Genomic DNA, 18,230 nt, shown 5'->3' with positions numbered 1-18,230 from the left:
TCTTCAGAGTGCCTGTGCCACACAAATGTGTCAGCTGGACACTGAAACTCCCTGTCGAAATGCAACCACAAACCTCCTCAGGAATGTAAATGCATTAAAGTGCCAAGAAGATGGTAGGAAAAAATGAATGGCAAATAGGGAGTGTGGCCAGGGAGGAAGGACAAGGAAGGAAGAATGGACTCGAAGAAGAATAGTGTGGAGGCCGAGTCCTGTTGTAAATGATGTCGATGCTGCCTTTTGGTGCTGCTGTGAGAGGTGGAGCAGAGAATTAAAGAATACACCTAAAGGGAGCTGCTTTTGCAAAGACACAGCTGGGTCACGGAGTGTAATAAGGTGATTCTGGCAGAATTTGCTCTTGCCAAAGTTAACGGTGAGCTTGGGAACCAGCTGCTGAAGTCCCTCTCTGAAGCCGAGGGAGGGGAGCTGCACTGGTGGCTATTTTCATCCTTGTTAAATAGTGATGATGGGAATGAAAGTGGTTGCATTGCTACCAAATCTCTGACAGCTGACACTGAATCCTGATACTGTGATACTGCCTTTGATACAGGCAGAGGTGAGAAAACCACTCTAGTTAAAATTAGAGTTGACCTGAACCTTTAAGCCTCCCCTGTGCCTTAGTATCTAGCTGAAAAAAACCCTGACTTTGTTTGGCCAACAAACTGCCCCTGTGTATCCTTAAAAGCCACCCCCCCCGCCCCCAACAGTTTTTGAGTGCGATTAGCAGTGGTAAAGGAGCTCCTAAAGCCTCCCTCTGCGCTAGTAGCTGTGCCCTGGGTAAATGGAGGCAGTGCTCCTTTCACAGCCGCTGAGCATGTTTCACCTCCACTGCTTTTGGAAGCAGAAGGTAAGAACTCTGCCCTTTGGAGACTGTGGTGAAGGCTGCGGGATGTGCAGCTCTGTCACTACCCACTGCTGAGTCCTGGAAAGGATGTACGTGCCCAGCGACCAGCACGGTGGTTCAGGCCAGGCTCTCAGGCACAGCCCAAAATTTCATGTTCTTTGTGATTCGACTGCTGCTGCTCCAGCTTCCTCTACAGACGCAGGCACATCTATACACACAGGTCTATGCGTGGAGACACTTCATCTACACAATAGTTCTCCTGTATAGAAGATATAGGCTGTAAAACTGCTCAGTATTGACACGTTTCTGTCAGTGCAAACACTCAAACAGTAGTACGTGTTACCTCAGGAAGGGAAATTGGCTTTACTAATAAGAAGACTTGCACGTGGATATAATTGTGCCAGTACTAAGATGCCTCTTGTTTTGACTGTTGTATTGTTCTGGCAGTTTTTTCTTTTCAGTACCACCCAGTGCAAACAAAACGTGCTCCTGTTTCCCCAGGGAACAGCTGCCCGCCGGCTAAATCAGTCCAACGTGCCGTTGGTAGGTGTCCTTGCAGGCTGGACCTCTGCAGCTGTGGGACCTCACTGAGAAGTCTGGCTGCTGTTTCATTCTCCGGTGATCCTGCGATTAATACTGTGTTCGAAAGTAATGGTAACAGCGTGCCCCTCCTCTGCTCCTGCCCAGGGCTGATAGTAGTTCATATTTCATACCTGTAGGAAGCGGGTGGTTTTTTCCCCCCAAACTCACAGATTCCTCCTTTTTCAGTAAGTGTTAGCCTAAAATCTTCCTCAGAGTACTTCCAGTAAGGAATAAATCTGCGCTGCCGTGTCCTTTCCTCATCCTCTTTTGCCATGGAGAGGCCCTCTCCTCTTTTGCCGTGGCTGCTTTGTGCCATCTGCTGCTGCTAGTGTTTATCTGGCATTACAATGGTGCCATATAAGTATTTGGGGGACAACGTACCCAAACAGTCCTGTCTAGAATGAAGTTTTCTAAACAGATGTGTTCTGTGCTTACAATAGACCTGAACAAAGAAAGCTTGGCCCGAATGCCAAAGCTTCTCACATTTACAATCTGGGTCATTTGTGGCTCATAGCTGACTTCAATCACAGTTTTCTGGGTGAGAAGAGAAAACATGTTTCACCAGGGAACGATGCACCGCTTTTGAAAAAGCGTATATAGGCGTTTTTACCCAGGATGGCAGTCAAGTAGTGTTGTTTGTAACTTGTTTGCGGAAGGACAAGTTGATTGCGAGGCCAACGACAGGTGAGAAGGGTTTCGCAAAGCTATTTATACTCCAGCCTGGGTGCCTTTCAGCCTAGAGCTGTGTGATAATTTATTGTCGTGTGCCAGCAGTTGCCAGTGGAATGAATGCCTGTGTAGCTGGGACAAGGACTTCTGGGTTTGGCTCCAACTCTTGGTGGACTGTGTGATCACTGACAAAGCTGCCTTTTAAGAAATCATTTAGCAGTTTCGTTTCATAATCATTTGAATCTTTTAAACTTAGTTTCATTTGTAGCTGCCATTATTCCTCTGCCGTAGGAAAAACCACGTCACGGCCCTGTGCAAACTGAAATGTTTTGACAGCAAAGACTGTATGGTTGCTAGTTTCTGATGTTACAGAAGAAAAAGCTTATGTGAGGTGTTAGTTAGGCTTGCTGAAGGAAAAAAATCTGTCCCTATGTGGCCACATGTGTTTGCTTAGCTGTGGTTCTAATCCTGGCCCAGTAAAGCCCAGGCAGGGTAGCACATTGCAGGGAACAACTGTCTGTGAGCTCATAGGGCTGCGGTTACCAGCACAGTGAATGTGTCCTTTTTGGTTTTCTTTGGAGATAAAATTAGGGAAATAAACTGCCCGTTTACCCCCCTCCCCAATATCCTCTTCAGTCTTTTTAATACAGCATGGTAAAGGCAGTGAACTTGACACCTACCTGCACACCCACTGTTTGAAGGGTGGCATTTTTTCACTCCTTAAAGTCATTGCTCTTTCATATCAGAAAAATTTCTTAGTCTTCAAACATAGTAAGAAACAAACACGGGTGATGCACGGTCCTCCTGATGATGCTTTGGAGTACTGGTAAGTGCTTGGCTTACAAAATTAAATTTATGTATAGCTTGGGTCTTGGCTCAGTTTTATGCAAATTTAGGAGAAAAGAAAATTTGAGGTAAACTTGAGATATTGGATCCACTGCTTACCTTTTTGTAGGACTGGCTTGTCATCCCCAAATGGGTGGGTGGAGGTGGTCAACACCAGTGCTGTCGCTTTGTTCGTCTGGAGCATATCAGTCTCATGGGAAGCATCATCCAAAGAATGGAGAAGCTCACTCAAGTCCTAGTCTCCTTTTTACTGCAAACCTACCAAAGGAGTCCAAAAGTTATTAGTACACTGTTTATTTAGTGAAGTACCTTTCTATTTTCACTGGTGTGTAAACAGCCTCTGAAGAGGTTACCACCAGCTTCATCGTGTGTTTAGAGCAGGCTGCAGAGCCATTGGGCAGCCAAGGGAAACTGGGAATACACTGAGCCTCTAAATAAAAGCCTACTGCACTCCTCGTGCTGTGGTGTTTCCAGTGGCTTTTTTTTCTTTTTCTGTGGAAAAATTTTAGCTATTTGGCTGTCAAGGGAACCCTGTGGGGCTGGAAATAGGAAATCATTGACTTGCCTGGGCTGGCAGAGCTCAGAGACGCAGTATATACTTTCTCCCTCTCTTGGCTATTGGTAGGATAAATCATTCTGAAGAACTGAGTGAATAAAGTAGTATTGTATTTTTTTTTAATTGTCCATGGTGTTTTCTAGATTATTATCTTTATTTTGCCCCTTAGAGATCCCTGTTACCAGCTGTTGATGATACGTTACGTGGACTGCTAGGGAATTTGTCTAAGACTCAGAATTAGGTAATTGCTTACCAGGAGTCCTGTGTCTTACTGTGTGCTCAGCTGCAGAGCACTGTGTGACAACAGCGCATCCCAGATGCTCCCTGTTTCCTGGCTTATCCACATGAAAAACCGTGCTATGGAAACCTACTCGTATTCCAGATCTTTTATGATAGTTAATGCATGTATGTATATGCATTTCAAAGATGAAAGGATCTGCACAGATACTGGATTATTTATAAAAACCTCGATGCTCAAAAAAGTCCAGAAAGATGCATTGCCTTGTGCCCTGATTGTCCATGTTAACTGTATTTGCAAGCAAAGAGAGGCAAAGCTTCAAAGTGGAGGAAAACATTTAAAAAAATAAAGAAATAAAGCCACTGTATTGTGCTGGCAGGTTTAATTTCCAGTTTGGCTATAAGAGATATTAAATTGATATTAGTTATAAGAGGGGGTAAGGCTGTAAGATGGAAAATGCCCCATCAGATTGACTTAGAGTCACATTTAAAAGCCAAGCAGCCGGTGAATTTGTTGGTTTAGTTTTTATCTGTAGAGTCACCTTGGCCTTGCTACGTAACTTTGCGTGTCTGCTGGAATGCCTGGGAAGCTTTGCCCACACCTTTACAGTTAGTGCTCTGGGGAAAGATGGATCCTTTTCAGTATCTTTAGGTTTCAGCTTTGGTTCAGTCATACACTGAAGACGCAGTGGTTCAGCTGAGGTAATAATAAATGAAGGGCAGCTTATAACATCGAAAGCTTTCAGTTTCTCTTTAACTGCTATATACTGAACTCATCTATGTCTCTAGGAAAACTTTATTAAAGCAGAAGGGATTCACATGGAATAAGATAGACTTTTTCCCCTTTTCTCCTTTAAAATGACCTTGCTAAAGGATATACTCTATACAGGCTAACTTCAGAAATCCTCACAGGGTTACTTAATGCAGTCACAGAGTTGCATATTAGTAAAGAAAAAGAATATGATGAGGAGCAATAAGAGGCCAGATTTTGAAATTCAGAACGTAGTAAAGTGTAGAGCAATTAGGGGTGTGAGGACTGTAGATAATTTTGTGCTAGCAGTGGTGGATAGATGCAGGGCGGGCATATGTGAGATGAATGGAAATGGAATCTGAGGGATAACCTGGTCCTGGGTCTTGAACACCTTGTCCTGCTGCGTATATACTGTCTGTATCTGCACATCTTTTTTGACATTTTTTCATTATTCAACAAAAAAGGGCAGTGAGCAAGAAATGCTGGGATTTTTGCCCTCAACCTGGAATTTTTGCCCCTAGTTTTCAGACGATCCAATATACAGTTGTGAGTTTGTCTTATCCTTCACCTTCACATTCACCTGAGGACAACACGGAATTGAGCCCCTAAACTACATTGCTACTGTTATGAAACCTTCAGGATCTTGCCCAGGAAGATCAAAATCTCAGTTTGAAGTTCATACCTGTAACATGCATCTCTGTATGCTGTAGTCATGATGGCATGGAGTGTATTTGTTGTGGAAGGGTTTCGCTAATCTAGAAGGATTTCTCTTCAGGAGGTGTTGGCAGTTCCTTACTGATGAGATATGACAGGAAGAACAGGTTACTTTATCTCTGTGCTGTGATTTCTTTTTTTCCTATAGCAAAGAGGATAACTTCTCAGAATATCCCTCTTAATGGTAAGACTTCATAAATTATTATGAATTGCCTTGGCTGTTAAAAAGTGTGGCAGTGCAAACACTGTAACACACGGTTTTTTACTGGTAACCTGTACAGCATTCTCAGACGTCTTATGAGTATCTGAGGTAGTTCTTGAAGTCAAATCAAGCAATTGGAGTGGCGTTCTAGTCCCCTTCAGGTGCTGGTTGTAGGAAATGCCAAGTCCCTTACAGGTCTGAGATTTGAGCAGTGTCCCTGGAAGCAAGAGCAGCTGTGCCAGCTTATTAAAGGTCTGCAGATAAAGTGCAGCACGGAGCTGCTAGCTGCTGGGCTCGCAGCTATGAAGCCCTGGCAGGAAAACTGATACTGCTTCACTCTGTGTTCAACCCCTCTGCAACAAGACTCCACTGCAGCGAGTGCACTCCGATTTTAACCCTTAGGACAAAACCGCTACCCCGTGCTGGAGTTAGCTGTGGTTGCACATAGAAGCTCTGCTGAACTGAGCACAAAATTGCCAGATAGCTCAAACTGAAATCAGGGCAGGGAAGGGGTGGAAGCACAGCTGACCCATGTTCAGTTCTGCCAGTGTCCAGGCTGCATCTTGTAGGCTAAAAAAGACATATTTACTTAACAGAACTGCTAAATTAACATCTAACTTAATTGATGCACCAGTAAAGCACAAAACAAGTCAAGCTGGTGCTGGGATGGGGAAGAAGGAAGCAAATGGACTTTTTATATCACAGGGCACTAGTTAGTATGCTACAGAAGGAATCAGTAGTATGACATTGGGCTAAGATTTAAGCTGGTTGCATACAGAATGTAAGACAGATCAAATTCATGTCTTGCATATAAAAATTCTGATTTATTTACATCAGTAAAAAATAAATCTGCGAGTTGAGTATGGTCTTACAAAACAACTGTATTCCATAAATGTTGTATTCATGAAAAATGTAAATGTTGTCCAAAAACCTGTAATGTAAAAAAAAAAAAAAGGTATTGTTTTAAAAAAAAGAGGTCAGCCAAACTATCATTTCCTGTATACTATAGTTACTCTTAATCTCATACTTGCAATACACGTTGGAGGTAAACACCTTGTTTGCAAGAGTCCTGTACATGAACTGTGCTGAAGAGAACCTGTAAGTTATACATAGCCATGAGATCACGTTACAAACTTGTAGATCACTCCTGGAGAAGCTGTTTCTTTAATGTAATGCTCAGTTTGCTGCAGTATCCTTAGGGCAGCATCAGAATTCTCCAGCAGCTGCAGTGTTTAGGTGGGGTTGTGTTTGCAATGAGCCTTAGTCAAAGCTAGGAGAGATGCTGTGGTAGGGTGGCGGCTCAGGTACCGTATCTTCAGGGGAGCCTGTTCTTTGGGGAGAGAGGCTTTGGCTGACTCCACTTCGAGCTAGCACACGCGTGAGGAGGTTTCTAGCTTGATTGCCAAAGAGAAGTGTGGCTCCATGTGCTGCTGTAACTCTTCCACCACAGAATTTGGTTGTTGGAAGATATAAATAGATACTTTCTCTTATCGCCCATCATGAATGCTGGGAAATTTCATCATGAAATCATGAAGAGATAAAATGGTTGTCGTTGCTGAGCAGAAGCTGTCTTCTCACTCTGTTAGGTTCATCCTCGAAGCTCCATTTAGGCATGCAAAGGGCCATTTTTCTGCTGTTGTGTTTCCAGATTGTTTCTATTCTGGGTGCTTACTGCCAGCAGAGCAGACAAACCCCAAATGCACGCAAAAATGTATTTGTATTTTTATGCGGTTGGGAGAGAAGTACACATCTGATGAGGGGGAAGACTGGCCTGAAGAGTTTGTCCTGCTGATGATCTTTGCAATATCTCCCTGGTGATTATCCAGCTTGATAGGGGATGGTGTATCTGCCTGTGGATTCCAAGGTGGATCTGTTGACATCTTCTAGCTCTTCACTATGGACATGGCTGCTTTGTCACCTCAAGCTCACAAACCCCTGACAGTCCAAACCATCTATTCACTGTTACTTCTGTAAGTTACTTCTTTGTATTCAAAACCCCACCTTAAACATAACAATTAAGGTTTCCTTGTGTCAGTAGCGTAAAATGGCACTGAACTTACTGAAGCATGGTTGTGATTAAGGCACTAAACTAAAATTTAGGAGTTCAATATTCAAAGGAGTACCTTGAAGAGCATAAGATGAGCCTCAGTTCTCCCATCATGAAGGTGGGCAGGAAGGCTTAAAAACCCTATGTGAAGAAAACCGTAGGAAAAAATTAAATCTATTCCTATCAAAATAGGACTGAAAATGGCTTTTTTTCCCCTGGGTCTTGTTCTGTACTAAAGTTGCATATGAAAACAATCAAATGAATTGAAGTTACAGTAATGAAAAGTTGCCTCTTAATTGTGATGATAAATTAGTTAGTGAGGTGAGTAAGATCCAGTCAATTCTGAAACTGTATTCTAGTGGTTGCTGTAAAAGCCCAGGATTAATTGACTGTGAATAACTTGTGTTTTTATTAGTAAGAATCTGTGTAGACTCATCAGTGAAATTACAATAAATCCCCTCAAATTGCATAAATCAGGAAGAATATAACCCTGTTTTGGGGAGAACAGGATTCTTTATAGTAGCATTCCCTTACAGAAAAAAACCTGCATGTCCTTAGGTGCCTCAGGATTTATAATGTTGTTTGATTGGGCTATTACAAAACTACTCTAATCAGGATTAAGCCTTGTACCCTGGAAACTAGAGGTGATGAGATTATGTAGTAATCAAAGGTGATTTAGAAGATCAAAGCCTTTTTGAGCGAATAAGATCCCTAATTTTATTCCTTTAAAAGGGGTTATTTTATTTTAACTTGTGTTTGGCCTTATTCTCTCTCTGCATGTTGATAAATACCTGTGTAAAGATGTGGCTTTGTTGAAGCCATTGATGTTTTTGCAATAAAATTCAATTGGTTTGGAGTTTTGCCTCTCCCCTGTAAATGTCACAACAGCCACTTTCTGTGTAACTGAAGGTATAATGCCCCCTGAATAAATAATGTGGCAAATAATGATAATTATTTTTTGCACTCCTTTATCTAAACAGTGGAACAAAGGCTTGTCTACAGGTCCTGTCTTTATCAAACCAGTTTCCTCAGACTTGCCCAGCTGCGAAGTGTTTCTTTCGCTCAGTGTAGATCTTTGAGTTCAAGCAAAGGAGAAGCAGCTGGCTGCCACTCTGCTGATACTTCATTAGATTCTTGGGGCCAGTTTGGGTTTTCAGGTGCAATGCCATCATATTGTTTCCTTGCAAGATAAAAATGAAGCCATGTGTTGGAGACTTGGGTGAAGCTGCTTCCTCCCTCCAGGGCCTCTGGCTTTGCTCGTGCCTCTGCTTTTGCGGATGCTTCTGCTGTCAGTTCCGCTGCAGCCCCTGGCCCACGATGTAGAGCTCAGGTTGGGAAACAGATCTGTTGGACTCTTTGATTTCTGGAACGCAAGGGCTGTTCCAAGAGTCGCTTGCTTTTCTAGGGCTCTCCTCCAAGCTGCAGAAGGAAAGAGGCTCAAGTTAAGAGGCTAATGAATCATGACTTTTTAAAACAGTGCTGATTACACCACGTGAACCCATGAAGAACAAATGGTGCATGATACTGTGTCACTCCCTGTCTCCTTCTGTATATATCATGCTCTCTATATGCACCATCCAGACTTCGTTCTTGTGATGCCAAATGCACTACGCTGTCCCTCCCAAAACTTACTTGGAAAAGCAAATGTTTTGTACGTTTAACAGGAGCTCAGTGTAAATCTGGGTTTGCTCACAGCTAGGGATAAATCTGAGCGAAAAGCCTTGTTCCAGACTCCACTGGAGGAAAGGTCTTACCTCTGTTACGCACCTGCCTAGCATGGTTACCGTGATTTCTGAGTACGCCAGCGTGACTGTGGGATGGGTTTTCTGGTGGTATAAGTCTGCCACTCTGGGGATAGGACAACTGAGACACAGAAAGTGTAAATGATGTTCTTGGGGTCACATTGGCAATCTCTAGGGGCTCAGGGACTTTATGAATCCAGACTGATTACTGCAGTGGAGCTAGTCATGAATATTTCACGTTATGCATCTTTGTGCTGAAATGTGCCCTGTGTTGCTGTAACTAATTAAAGTGGTTTAAGCTCAACATAGGGAAATATTCCAGAGATTTCTGGGAATCATTACTGTATTTTAAATTGCTAAACTGAATTACCTTTCAACTACAGACAAACGGTTATGTTCCTACTCTGACTGCTAGGACTTTGATGATTTGAACTGCTGAATGAAGAGATCTGTGATACATGACCAGTCATGAAACTAATCCAGATTTAAATACCTTCAGCTGTAGGAGATGTCACTTCGTGCTGCTTGCTCTGGGCCTGCTTCAGTCAACCCAATGCGTTCTCAAGCCCTCCTTCAACAATATCTTAAAGGCAGTAACACTTAACGTCCTGTCTCTGCTCTGCCTCTTGGGAGATTAGCAGTCTCAATGGAATATCATTTTGTTAACTGCATACACGGAAATCCTATTACAGGATTTCTATGAGCAGAGCAACTGTACATGATATGCCCTGATAAGATGCCAATACCTGCTGATTGCTGTTAAATGACCAAGCTTAGAAACCAGCAAAGCTCGCTCAGTCTACTCATCCACAGATTGTCCAGAAGGGAACCAGATGTACTGAGTTAAGCACTGAAAGCTGAACCTGAAACTCTTGTCCAGGTACCCTAAGACTAAACACAACAGCTCTAGCTCCAGCCTTAGTTAAGGCTAACAATGTTTTAAGTCCCAGACTTTCTCAGTGCATGGGATGGGCAGGAGGCATACTTGGAAAGGAAAGGCACTTTTGGCCTTCTAGGGAGCAGTGAGTGCACAGGAAACACGCACGTCTGCGCACAGCATGGGCATCTAATGTCTGGCAATGCTAGCTAGCAAAATGAGATGGAAGTTCCCTCTTTTTTTAGTGTTTCTGTCAAAAAGGCAGGGTAGGAGAGGGGACTCAGCTGCCTGATGAGGAACATGTTGCTTGTACAAGCTCCTGCCAGATTGTCTTTAGCAATTTGCTTCTCAGCAAATAGCTGTTTTAGTTTGGCATGGAAAAACTGGAGGGAGATATCCTGGAGTTTGGGAGCATGGGAGAAATGGGCTAACTCACTGATTTTCAAAATGTTTTACCTCTAAAAGGGTGATTCTACTGCAGGTTTGTCTCTATCTCCCCTCCCTTCTGTGACTAGTGCTTGGATTTGCTAGTAACACACAAAACCTCCACACAGACAAAAGAACAAAAAGAGGCATTACTGTATTTGGAGAGGAGAGGTAGAGCAAGAGAAGAATGAAGGAGACTGACAACTGGACTGGGTGAGAATAGCTTGTGAATTTGAGATCAGATGCAAACATGGCCAGAATGAGGAGGTTTAAGTATGTAACCTCTGATTTAGGGAGATATTTTGAAATATCCTTCTGTCAGCTGAATGAATTGCAAAGCAGAAGAAGCTCTGGCTGCTTTTGAAGGAGAAAGACAGATCAGAGTGTGGTGGTTTGTCTGTCATGGCATCTGCTATAAGAGCAGAAGCCAGCATTTGTGCGTGGGGATGTGGTGCTCACAGCTGTGGCAACTGCTCACAGCTGTGGCAACTGCTCCCACCCTCAGTGCGAGGGTAAGACCAGCAGTGATGTGAGAGGGGCTCTCAGAACTTTTGCCACGTGCTGTTTCCTCAAATTGTCCTTCTCTGCCTGTCAGCACATTTGCTGTGATACTTGTATTAGGCCATTCAATGAAAGGTCTGTGAAAGTTTGCTCCAGGCAGCTTATGTTAAGCTGCAAGAGTAAGAAAACACACAGCACCATATTTCATCTTAAATGAGTTCATGTGGTAATTAACGGTCTAAATTTCCCTTTTGCTTATATTAATATAAATATGGACTAACTCAGCAGGACTACTGTTGATGTCCATTTATATACACGGTAAGCTGAATTTGGCTCAGGATATACTGTGTTCTTCCAAATTGCTGTGTATCATAACACTAGAATATGTAATTTTTTTCATGAAAGGGATGACTTTATTTACAGTGGTTTTTTTTTTATATTACCATCTATACTCTGACAGACTACAACAGAAAGATGGTACATCCAACTGAAGCATAAATTTGCTATCTATTTATAATAGACTGATTTTAAAAAATGATCCATAAAACTGCCAGAGCCTTCGTCTTGCAAGGTTTGACCTAAAATCTCTTTTGAAAACATTTATTTCTGTTAGCAGGCACTGGAGCAGACAAAGCTGACTTCACACAGTACGGAACAACAGCAGAAAACCGAGCAACGATGTACAGGACTTTCAGGAGATCTTTGACTGTGAGAATGTAATGCAATATTAGAACTGGGAATGCAAACTGGTCGGCATTTCCCAGTGTTTTTAGCATGTTTTGCTCAGCATGTTTCTGTCCTGTCAGTGTGGGAAACTTGGTCCTTACTCTGCCTTTGGGGAGGGAATGACTGGACACCTGACTTCAGTGTCCGTGACTGTCCCTGTACTCACAACACTCTGAGTGCTTGTGGACTTACAATTGCAATTTTACCTCCTGTTAGGAGATAAATCCCTACTCACGGGGATGAGTCACGTGATTTCAGCTGTTCTGTGGCAAGAGTAAAAATACTCCTCACATGAGGAAATATTACCTGAGAAGGGTCTTAATCCTATTGTGCAGCTTAGAGTTTAATGGATTTAAACATCCTAAGATGCTAAGAAACTAGAATAACAACACTGTGTACTTCCAGACTGTTGAGTATTCCCAAATGCCCATTTCTGTTTCCTGGCCTGTTTCGTGATTTTTTTTTTTTTAAAAGTGGTAGAGAAAATTTAAAGCTAAGCCCAGATTTTTAAGAAATGGTCACCAGTGGTTGCAAACATGGAATTAGCATGTGTTGAAACTTCAGTTTCTTTAAACTGACTTATTCAGAGCAATGACTATCTAGTAGCCGTGGGAGGTTTTTACGTTTTGAAAGCTGGGCTTGAGCTGTGGACCCATCAGACTTGAAATCAGCACCTAGATCTGAAAGCCTACACGAGAAGCTCAAAATTCAGGCTATAGTTATGTCCATACAGATCATTGCTGACGCATTATCTGTTTGTCATTACTGCCAGCTGATTTGAGACGTTCTAATACAGATTTCAGCTGAACAATCTACTGGCTTAGAGACTGATGTTAGGAATGGTACCCTCCCTTCTTCTTGGTCCACACCTACCGTCTCATGGTTATTTAAAGATGTTTATAAACTGAGGGTTACTTTGGAGCTTTTAAGAATTGAATGTGGATATCCTTAGCCCCTTAACTTAGGAGTTAGGTACCATGTAGCCAACACTCCTTGGGGTGCCTGTCACAGCAGATGCGTAAGTGTAAGGTTTGAGCAAGCCATGGAAAGTTAACTCTTTCCTCTATTTAGACTGGTATAGTTCACTGAAATCTGAGGCAACGGGAAGAATAGAATAGAACAGAACAGAATATTTCAGTTGGAAGGGACCTACAACAATCATCTAGTCCAACTACGATATTATCTTTGCCCAGCCATCTGTTCTGCTCATGAACAGGGCATTTTACTAGAAAATCTCTTAACGACATTAAATTTCTATTAGGGGTTTAGGAAGCCAGTGCAGTGTGGCTTAAAGTGTGAAAGTTTCTTACCTTGCTTGGTTAAGTGTGGGTTCACTGCCAGATGTTACAGGAGCTGGAAGATGAAACTGGACCCCTGGTCGACGGTCAGAGAAACTTCTTCTCACAAATGGCTGAGGACTGGCAGCACTCAGGGACAGCTTTCTGGTCCGTTCTCCGGTCTGCCGGAAAAGCAGACTGCTCTTTTGGGAAAGTGGTGAAGCTTCAGGCTGGCTGGTCACCTCCACAGTGGGTTTGGTGGGTACCAGTGGAGGCCTGGCTTCAAATAAGGAAGAGGTGGCTGGGCAAAATATTGAATGGACATTGCTACCCCTCTTGGAGGAGGAGAGCTGGTGCTCGTCCCCAGCATCCAGCCCAGCTCTCAGCCCCTTGTAGGAGCGCGATGGGGAGGTTGGTGGGGAGGGGGCGATGGGGAACGGAGAGGGGCTTGCATCTCGGCGGTATACTGGGGAGCCCAGTGGCCGGTGTGCTGTTGGTGAGTTTTGCTTGTGCCCCGTGGGAGGGCTGAATGGTTTTCGCTGGAGTGGTGGAGAGGGGAGCTTCTTCTGCAAGGGTGGGCTGGGCACCCTGGGGCTAGAGGGTGGACTGGGTTTCCTCTGCATGGTGGGTGAGCTCAGTTGTGGGTTGCTAAAAGCCTGCAGAGAGTGTCTCTGCTGTGATGAGGGGCTGAAAAGCCGTTTCTCAGTTGGAGGAGAAGGAGGAGGAGTTCTTGTTGGGGAGACTCTCCTTGCAAATGCTGAGCCTTTTTCATTTCTCCTGAGCAAATCGGGAGAGCTGTGTTTCTGGTATTGCCCTGAAGTCGCAGGTGTATTGGCCTCTTTGCTCTCTGTGCTGTTGCTCTGTGGTTTTGAAACCCCACTAGGATTTTGAAGAGGAATAATTTTATGGGTTTGCTTGTACAAATCCGCAGCCTCTTTTCTCTGGGTTGCCAGTATTTCCTCCTGGCTTGGGATGTGCACATTGGTAGGGTTCAGCTCCAGACAGTACCTCTGCAGTTTCTCGTCCTCTGCTCCAGTATTCCTTAGACCTTTATTAGCAATCGCACTAGGGCCACTGGTAGTTTTACTTGGCAATAAGTCAATGGACTGAAGGGAGGCTTTTATTTTTGGGGAAACTTGTGATCTCTTAGTAGCATGAAATTCTGTTTTGGCAGGCTTTTTGGCATCTTCTGAAGGGTTTCCTTCTATTCTTGTTGTTTCTTCAGGCTCAGATAAGTCAAAAGAAGTGTCCATTAACATTTCAGGTGGTGGTGGTGGCAGGCTCTCGGTGTCTTCATCAGTCTCTTCCTTTGTGTCCTTGCTTAATTCTGCAGCTGATGCAGGAGAAAAGGCATTTGGAAAGTTAGAAGAAACTCCACTGGTGTTTGAAGGGTTTGTGTCTTCTACTGGTGAAATGCGATGCTTGAGATTTAAAGGTGCCAGGCCTCTCTGAAAGGGAATGGTGGGTGGGATGACTGGAAGTCCAAATTTTCTGATGCACTTTATTGGTCCTAAAGATTTTAAAGGTGCAGCTTTTACAAGATCATCATTAGGACTGAATGTTTCAATAAGCTTTTTCACAGACTGTCGTGGGGCACAGCTGCTGCCACTGAGCATTTGTGTTCCAGGAGGCTCCTTTTCTTTGTCTCCTGATGTCTCCTGGGTGGGGACGGTAGCTCTTAAAGGCTTCCTGCCTCTTTTTTCATCCAGCTGATGGGCAGGGTTTTGATCAACCATGAACAAAGGGACTTTATCCTGGTTAGGCAGGATGCTGAAATTTTTTGAGAGGCATGCCTTCAGTTTGCTAGAGGACCTAGATGTAGTTTTCTCATCTTGCAAATAAGATGCTGTTCTTGATTTCCAAGGCTCTGGGTTGTTATCTGGGTGGTTGTTCTTCTTCCCATAAAATATTTCCACCCTTTTGCTGAGCTCTTTTTGAGTTCTCTGAAGCTCTAGGAGGGTTGGGTCCTCTGCCTGGCTTCTGAGAGACTCCTCTGACCTGGACCGTTGTTTTTTGCCGACGGTTTTCTGGCTGCCTGTTGCTGTACTGGGCCTTCTTGTTAGGACTGCTCTTCCACTTTCATCCTCTATCCACTCTTTACGCCTGGATTTAACTGGGACAAACTTGATTTTTTCACTGATGGCATCTTTCATCTTCAGAATAATTTCCTCTGTCTCTGCATTCTCTGTCCGCTTGATGGACACTGCAGGTGAAGACAGGGGCCTCCTCGGCACAGCATCCATCCCCATTTCTGATAAACTTACATTGTCATCATCCTCCCCCAGGGTGCTCCCTTCGTCGTCATCATCATCATCAGAAGGAAAATCTGTTGATTCACAGATTTTGAACTGTTCACATTCCAGAGTAGAGTCAGACTGGAAGGAGTTAGAGGAGTGGCTTTTGCTCAAACTTGCATGTTGGGGCATGGTAGAAATGCCTTCTGGTACTCCACCCTGACATGAAGTCGCTTCTCTACTCTGCACAGAAGGATAAAATACATCTTTGAAATGCTTTTCAAGTGCACAGTCATGGGATGAGGCTGTTCCCGGTGACACTGTCCCATCACGCACATGCTCCACTGTTCTGGCATGTTTATGGGACAGATGTCCGTGTGCACAGGAATCAGAGCTTGCTTGTCCTCCATGCTGGCTGGCACCATTGAACTCTTTGAGGGATTCATTGTCCACGCCAATGCCACTGTCCTCAGAGTAGAGAGTCCTGTCATCACTGTGAAACTGAGACGATCCCACTGTTGAGGCTTCAAGCAGCCTTACTGTCAGTAGCAAGCGCTCATCAAAGCTTTGCTTTGCTTTCAGTTTTCCTTCCAAGTTGCTTGCGGCAGACTGCAGGTAGCTGCATGTCTCCTGCAGGGCATTGGAGGTGAGAGAGGCCAGCGTCCCACTCAGTAACTGCATTTTATTGACTGTGTACTGCAGTAGTTGTTGCAGAAGATCAGGGTGATCCTTCAAATTACCTTTTTCTGCTGGCCATGCCAGGTTCCCACCTACATCTTTGAGAAGATTTTCCCCATCACTGGCAATTTCTTCCAAGAGCTGGTTGATTTCATCAAAGCGAAGCACAAGAAAGCTTACCATCTGCTGTAGGAAGAGCTGAGTTTGGATAGCCTGGTTGGCCATATGAAGTATGGTTTCATACTTGGAGAGGTTGGGATTTAAGTAGGCGTATGCACTCTGATGAGCTTTAACAAGCATTTCTGGGAAATCTACCTTTTTCTCTGCCTCACACGGGGTGAAGATGGACTTTTCTTTAATTTTGGTTGGTTGACCCTGCTTCGCCAACTTATTTTTTGGCTTCTTTCCTTTCTTTGGAATCCGCTTTGCATTGCTCTCATTCTTGTCATCCCAAATGAAAGCTTCTGACTCACAGGAGCTTTGCTTTCTGATCTCTATGGCCTCAGTGATGTGTTTTTGAGACTCAATCAGTTCGCACATAACAACTTCAGCCTCTGTGGGTGGCCTCTCAACTTTATTGTCTTCCCTGGAAATCTGGGGATCTGAGTGAGCCTTGGATGATAATAGCAAATCATCATGTCTGCCCTGCTCTGATAGTTTATCCTCTTTTTCTCCCAGGTGGTCTTTCCTCTGGATCCCATATTGGTCGAATTCATCAGTATTGTAGCAAGATGAACCTTTAACCAGCAGAGGGATTCCTTTATCTCCCGGATCAATACGCAAAGCACTTTTGGGTTTATTCAAAGCCTTAAGACCACTTCTTGTAATAGTATTAGCAATCTCACTGTGAGAAGGTGTGCAGCCCATCCTTTCTCCCTCTTTGGCTTTATTTTTGATTAAAAATACAGATGAAGTAGGAAAACACAACAAAGAATCAAACTCACTGTTTCATCCCGGACCGCAGACTGGCCTGTTTCTCATGAGTTTTCCATTATGGTCCCAGTTTTGTTGTCAGTTTTCATTGTTGTTTGCCCTGAAATCTCATGTGCTTACTGCCCAGGCTCTGCTCCTGAAGTTGTGCATTGTTCATTCCAATTCAGGTTTTCTTCTTTGATTTGAAAAAAGTAGTGTGAAAGGTCTGCTGGATTTACAGCTAATGGATTAAGAGGACTTGCGTGCCTCACTTCTGTCTTGACAGATGTCCCCTTCCAATAAGATTTTAAGCTCATTAGAGTAAGCAGGCAGCAGCCAGTCAGCACCCGTATTGTATTTATAAAGGCAGATTTTTTTCTGCGCTATATTGGGAGGCAAAAGAACTTGGTCCCTCCTTTTTTCCCCTTGTTGCAGAAGCAGTACACAACTGAATGCAGAGATCTAAAGGAAGAGACTGTGTTTTGAGGACTTTTTGAAACTATTTGAACAGGCATGTAAATGCCATCTTAACTAAGAGAAAGGTGACCTTGACCAAGTACATACCCACTGGAGAGTACAAGACGTGAAATCAAATGGGTTAGAGATGCCTGTTAGTTTTCCGCCTTGAAGGTCTTCAAAATTTTCCCCTATCTGCAAGTGACAAGCTCTTTACTTTTTCCTTCTAAGAATTTTGAGTAAGATTTCATTTTTTTTTTTTTCCTTCTTGCCCTCAGGTGATCATTCTTGGAAAGTACTTTTTGCTCTTCTAGAGAAACCTGAATCCTAACCTGAAAATCCAAACTGCAAAGTAACTATATTTGTAGAATAAGTTTTGCATATATTGTTAAGGTGGTGTCTAATCTAGTAGATCTAAACTGTAGAATTTCAAATTAAAAAAATAAATTAAATTTCATTTTTTTCTTTCCTCTGAGTGTCTTGGGGTAAAATTTGAAGTCACCAAAGAGACTTGCTTACCTTTATTTCTTTTTGATGAGTCAGGGCTTAGTTCTCTTAACTGCCAGAATTTATGTGTTAAAATGCTAAGAAAATAGACTAACAAATTAAAAATACAGACCTATTTCTAAAAAAAAAAAATTAAAAAATAAAAGAACTGTTGTTTGAATCACTTCTGAGGTCAGGACAGAGTAATACCACTCTGAATGAGAACTCTAAGATTGGCTAAATGCCTACTGCTTCTCTCTATCAATGTGACTTCTGACTGCGTGGTCACGGGTATCTCGTCCAATTCCCAAAAACCTTTGCATGCTGCCAAGCCTATAGAACATTCTCATCCTTTAAAGCACTGCTTACATGATTCATTCCTTGGTGCTGGACTGCAACAGCTAAATATCTGCACAGAAAGTCATTATTCTCTCTAGCCTTATTGTTCAAAACCCTTTTTCTGTTCAGCA

At 43.3% G+C, this 18,230-nt stretch overlaps 1 protein-coding gene across 1 annotated transcript; it reads right to left on the bottom strand.

The window, feature by feature from the left end:
* Positions 1–8,734: 8,734 nt before the first annotated feature.
* LOC104496176 (chromosome unknown open reading frame, human C2orf71) lies at positions 8,735–16,773 on the bottom strand. The gene is made up of 2 exons (XM_010139258.1): positions 13,028–16,773; positions 8,735–8,864 (listed from the first exon to the last, which is right to left on the bottom strand). Exons 1-2 carry the CDS (start codon positions 16,771–16,773, stop codon positions 8,735–8,737), a joined length of 3,876 nt encoding a protein of 1,291 aa, XP_010137560.1.
* Positions 16,774–18,230: the final 1,457 nt, after the last annotated feature.

The sequence above is a fragment of the Buceros rhinoceros genome, unplaced genomic scaffold, assembly GCF_000710305.1.
Source record: "Buceros rhinoceros silvestris isolate BGI_N320 unplaced genomic scaffold, ASM71030v1 scaffold6117, whole genome shotgun sequence".
NCBI lineage: Eukaryota > Metazoa > Chordata > Aves > Bucerotiformes > Bucerotidae > Buceros > Buceros rhinoceros.
The sequence above is the reverse complement of the archived record's forward strand: the minus strand, read 5'-3'. Positions and strand labels throughout refer to the sequence as shown.

Excerpts from the sequence above, each read along its gene's own strand:
- LOC104496176 (XM_010139258.1), bottom strand. The coding sequence starts at position 16,773 with ATGGGCTGCACACCTTCTCACAGTGAGATTGCTAATACTATTACAAGA. Across the intron at positions 8,865-13,027 it reads CCCACACTTAACCAAGCAAG|CTTGGAGGAGAGCCCTAGAA; the intron begins GTAAGAAACTTT and ends TTCCTTCTGCAG.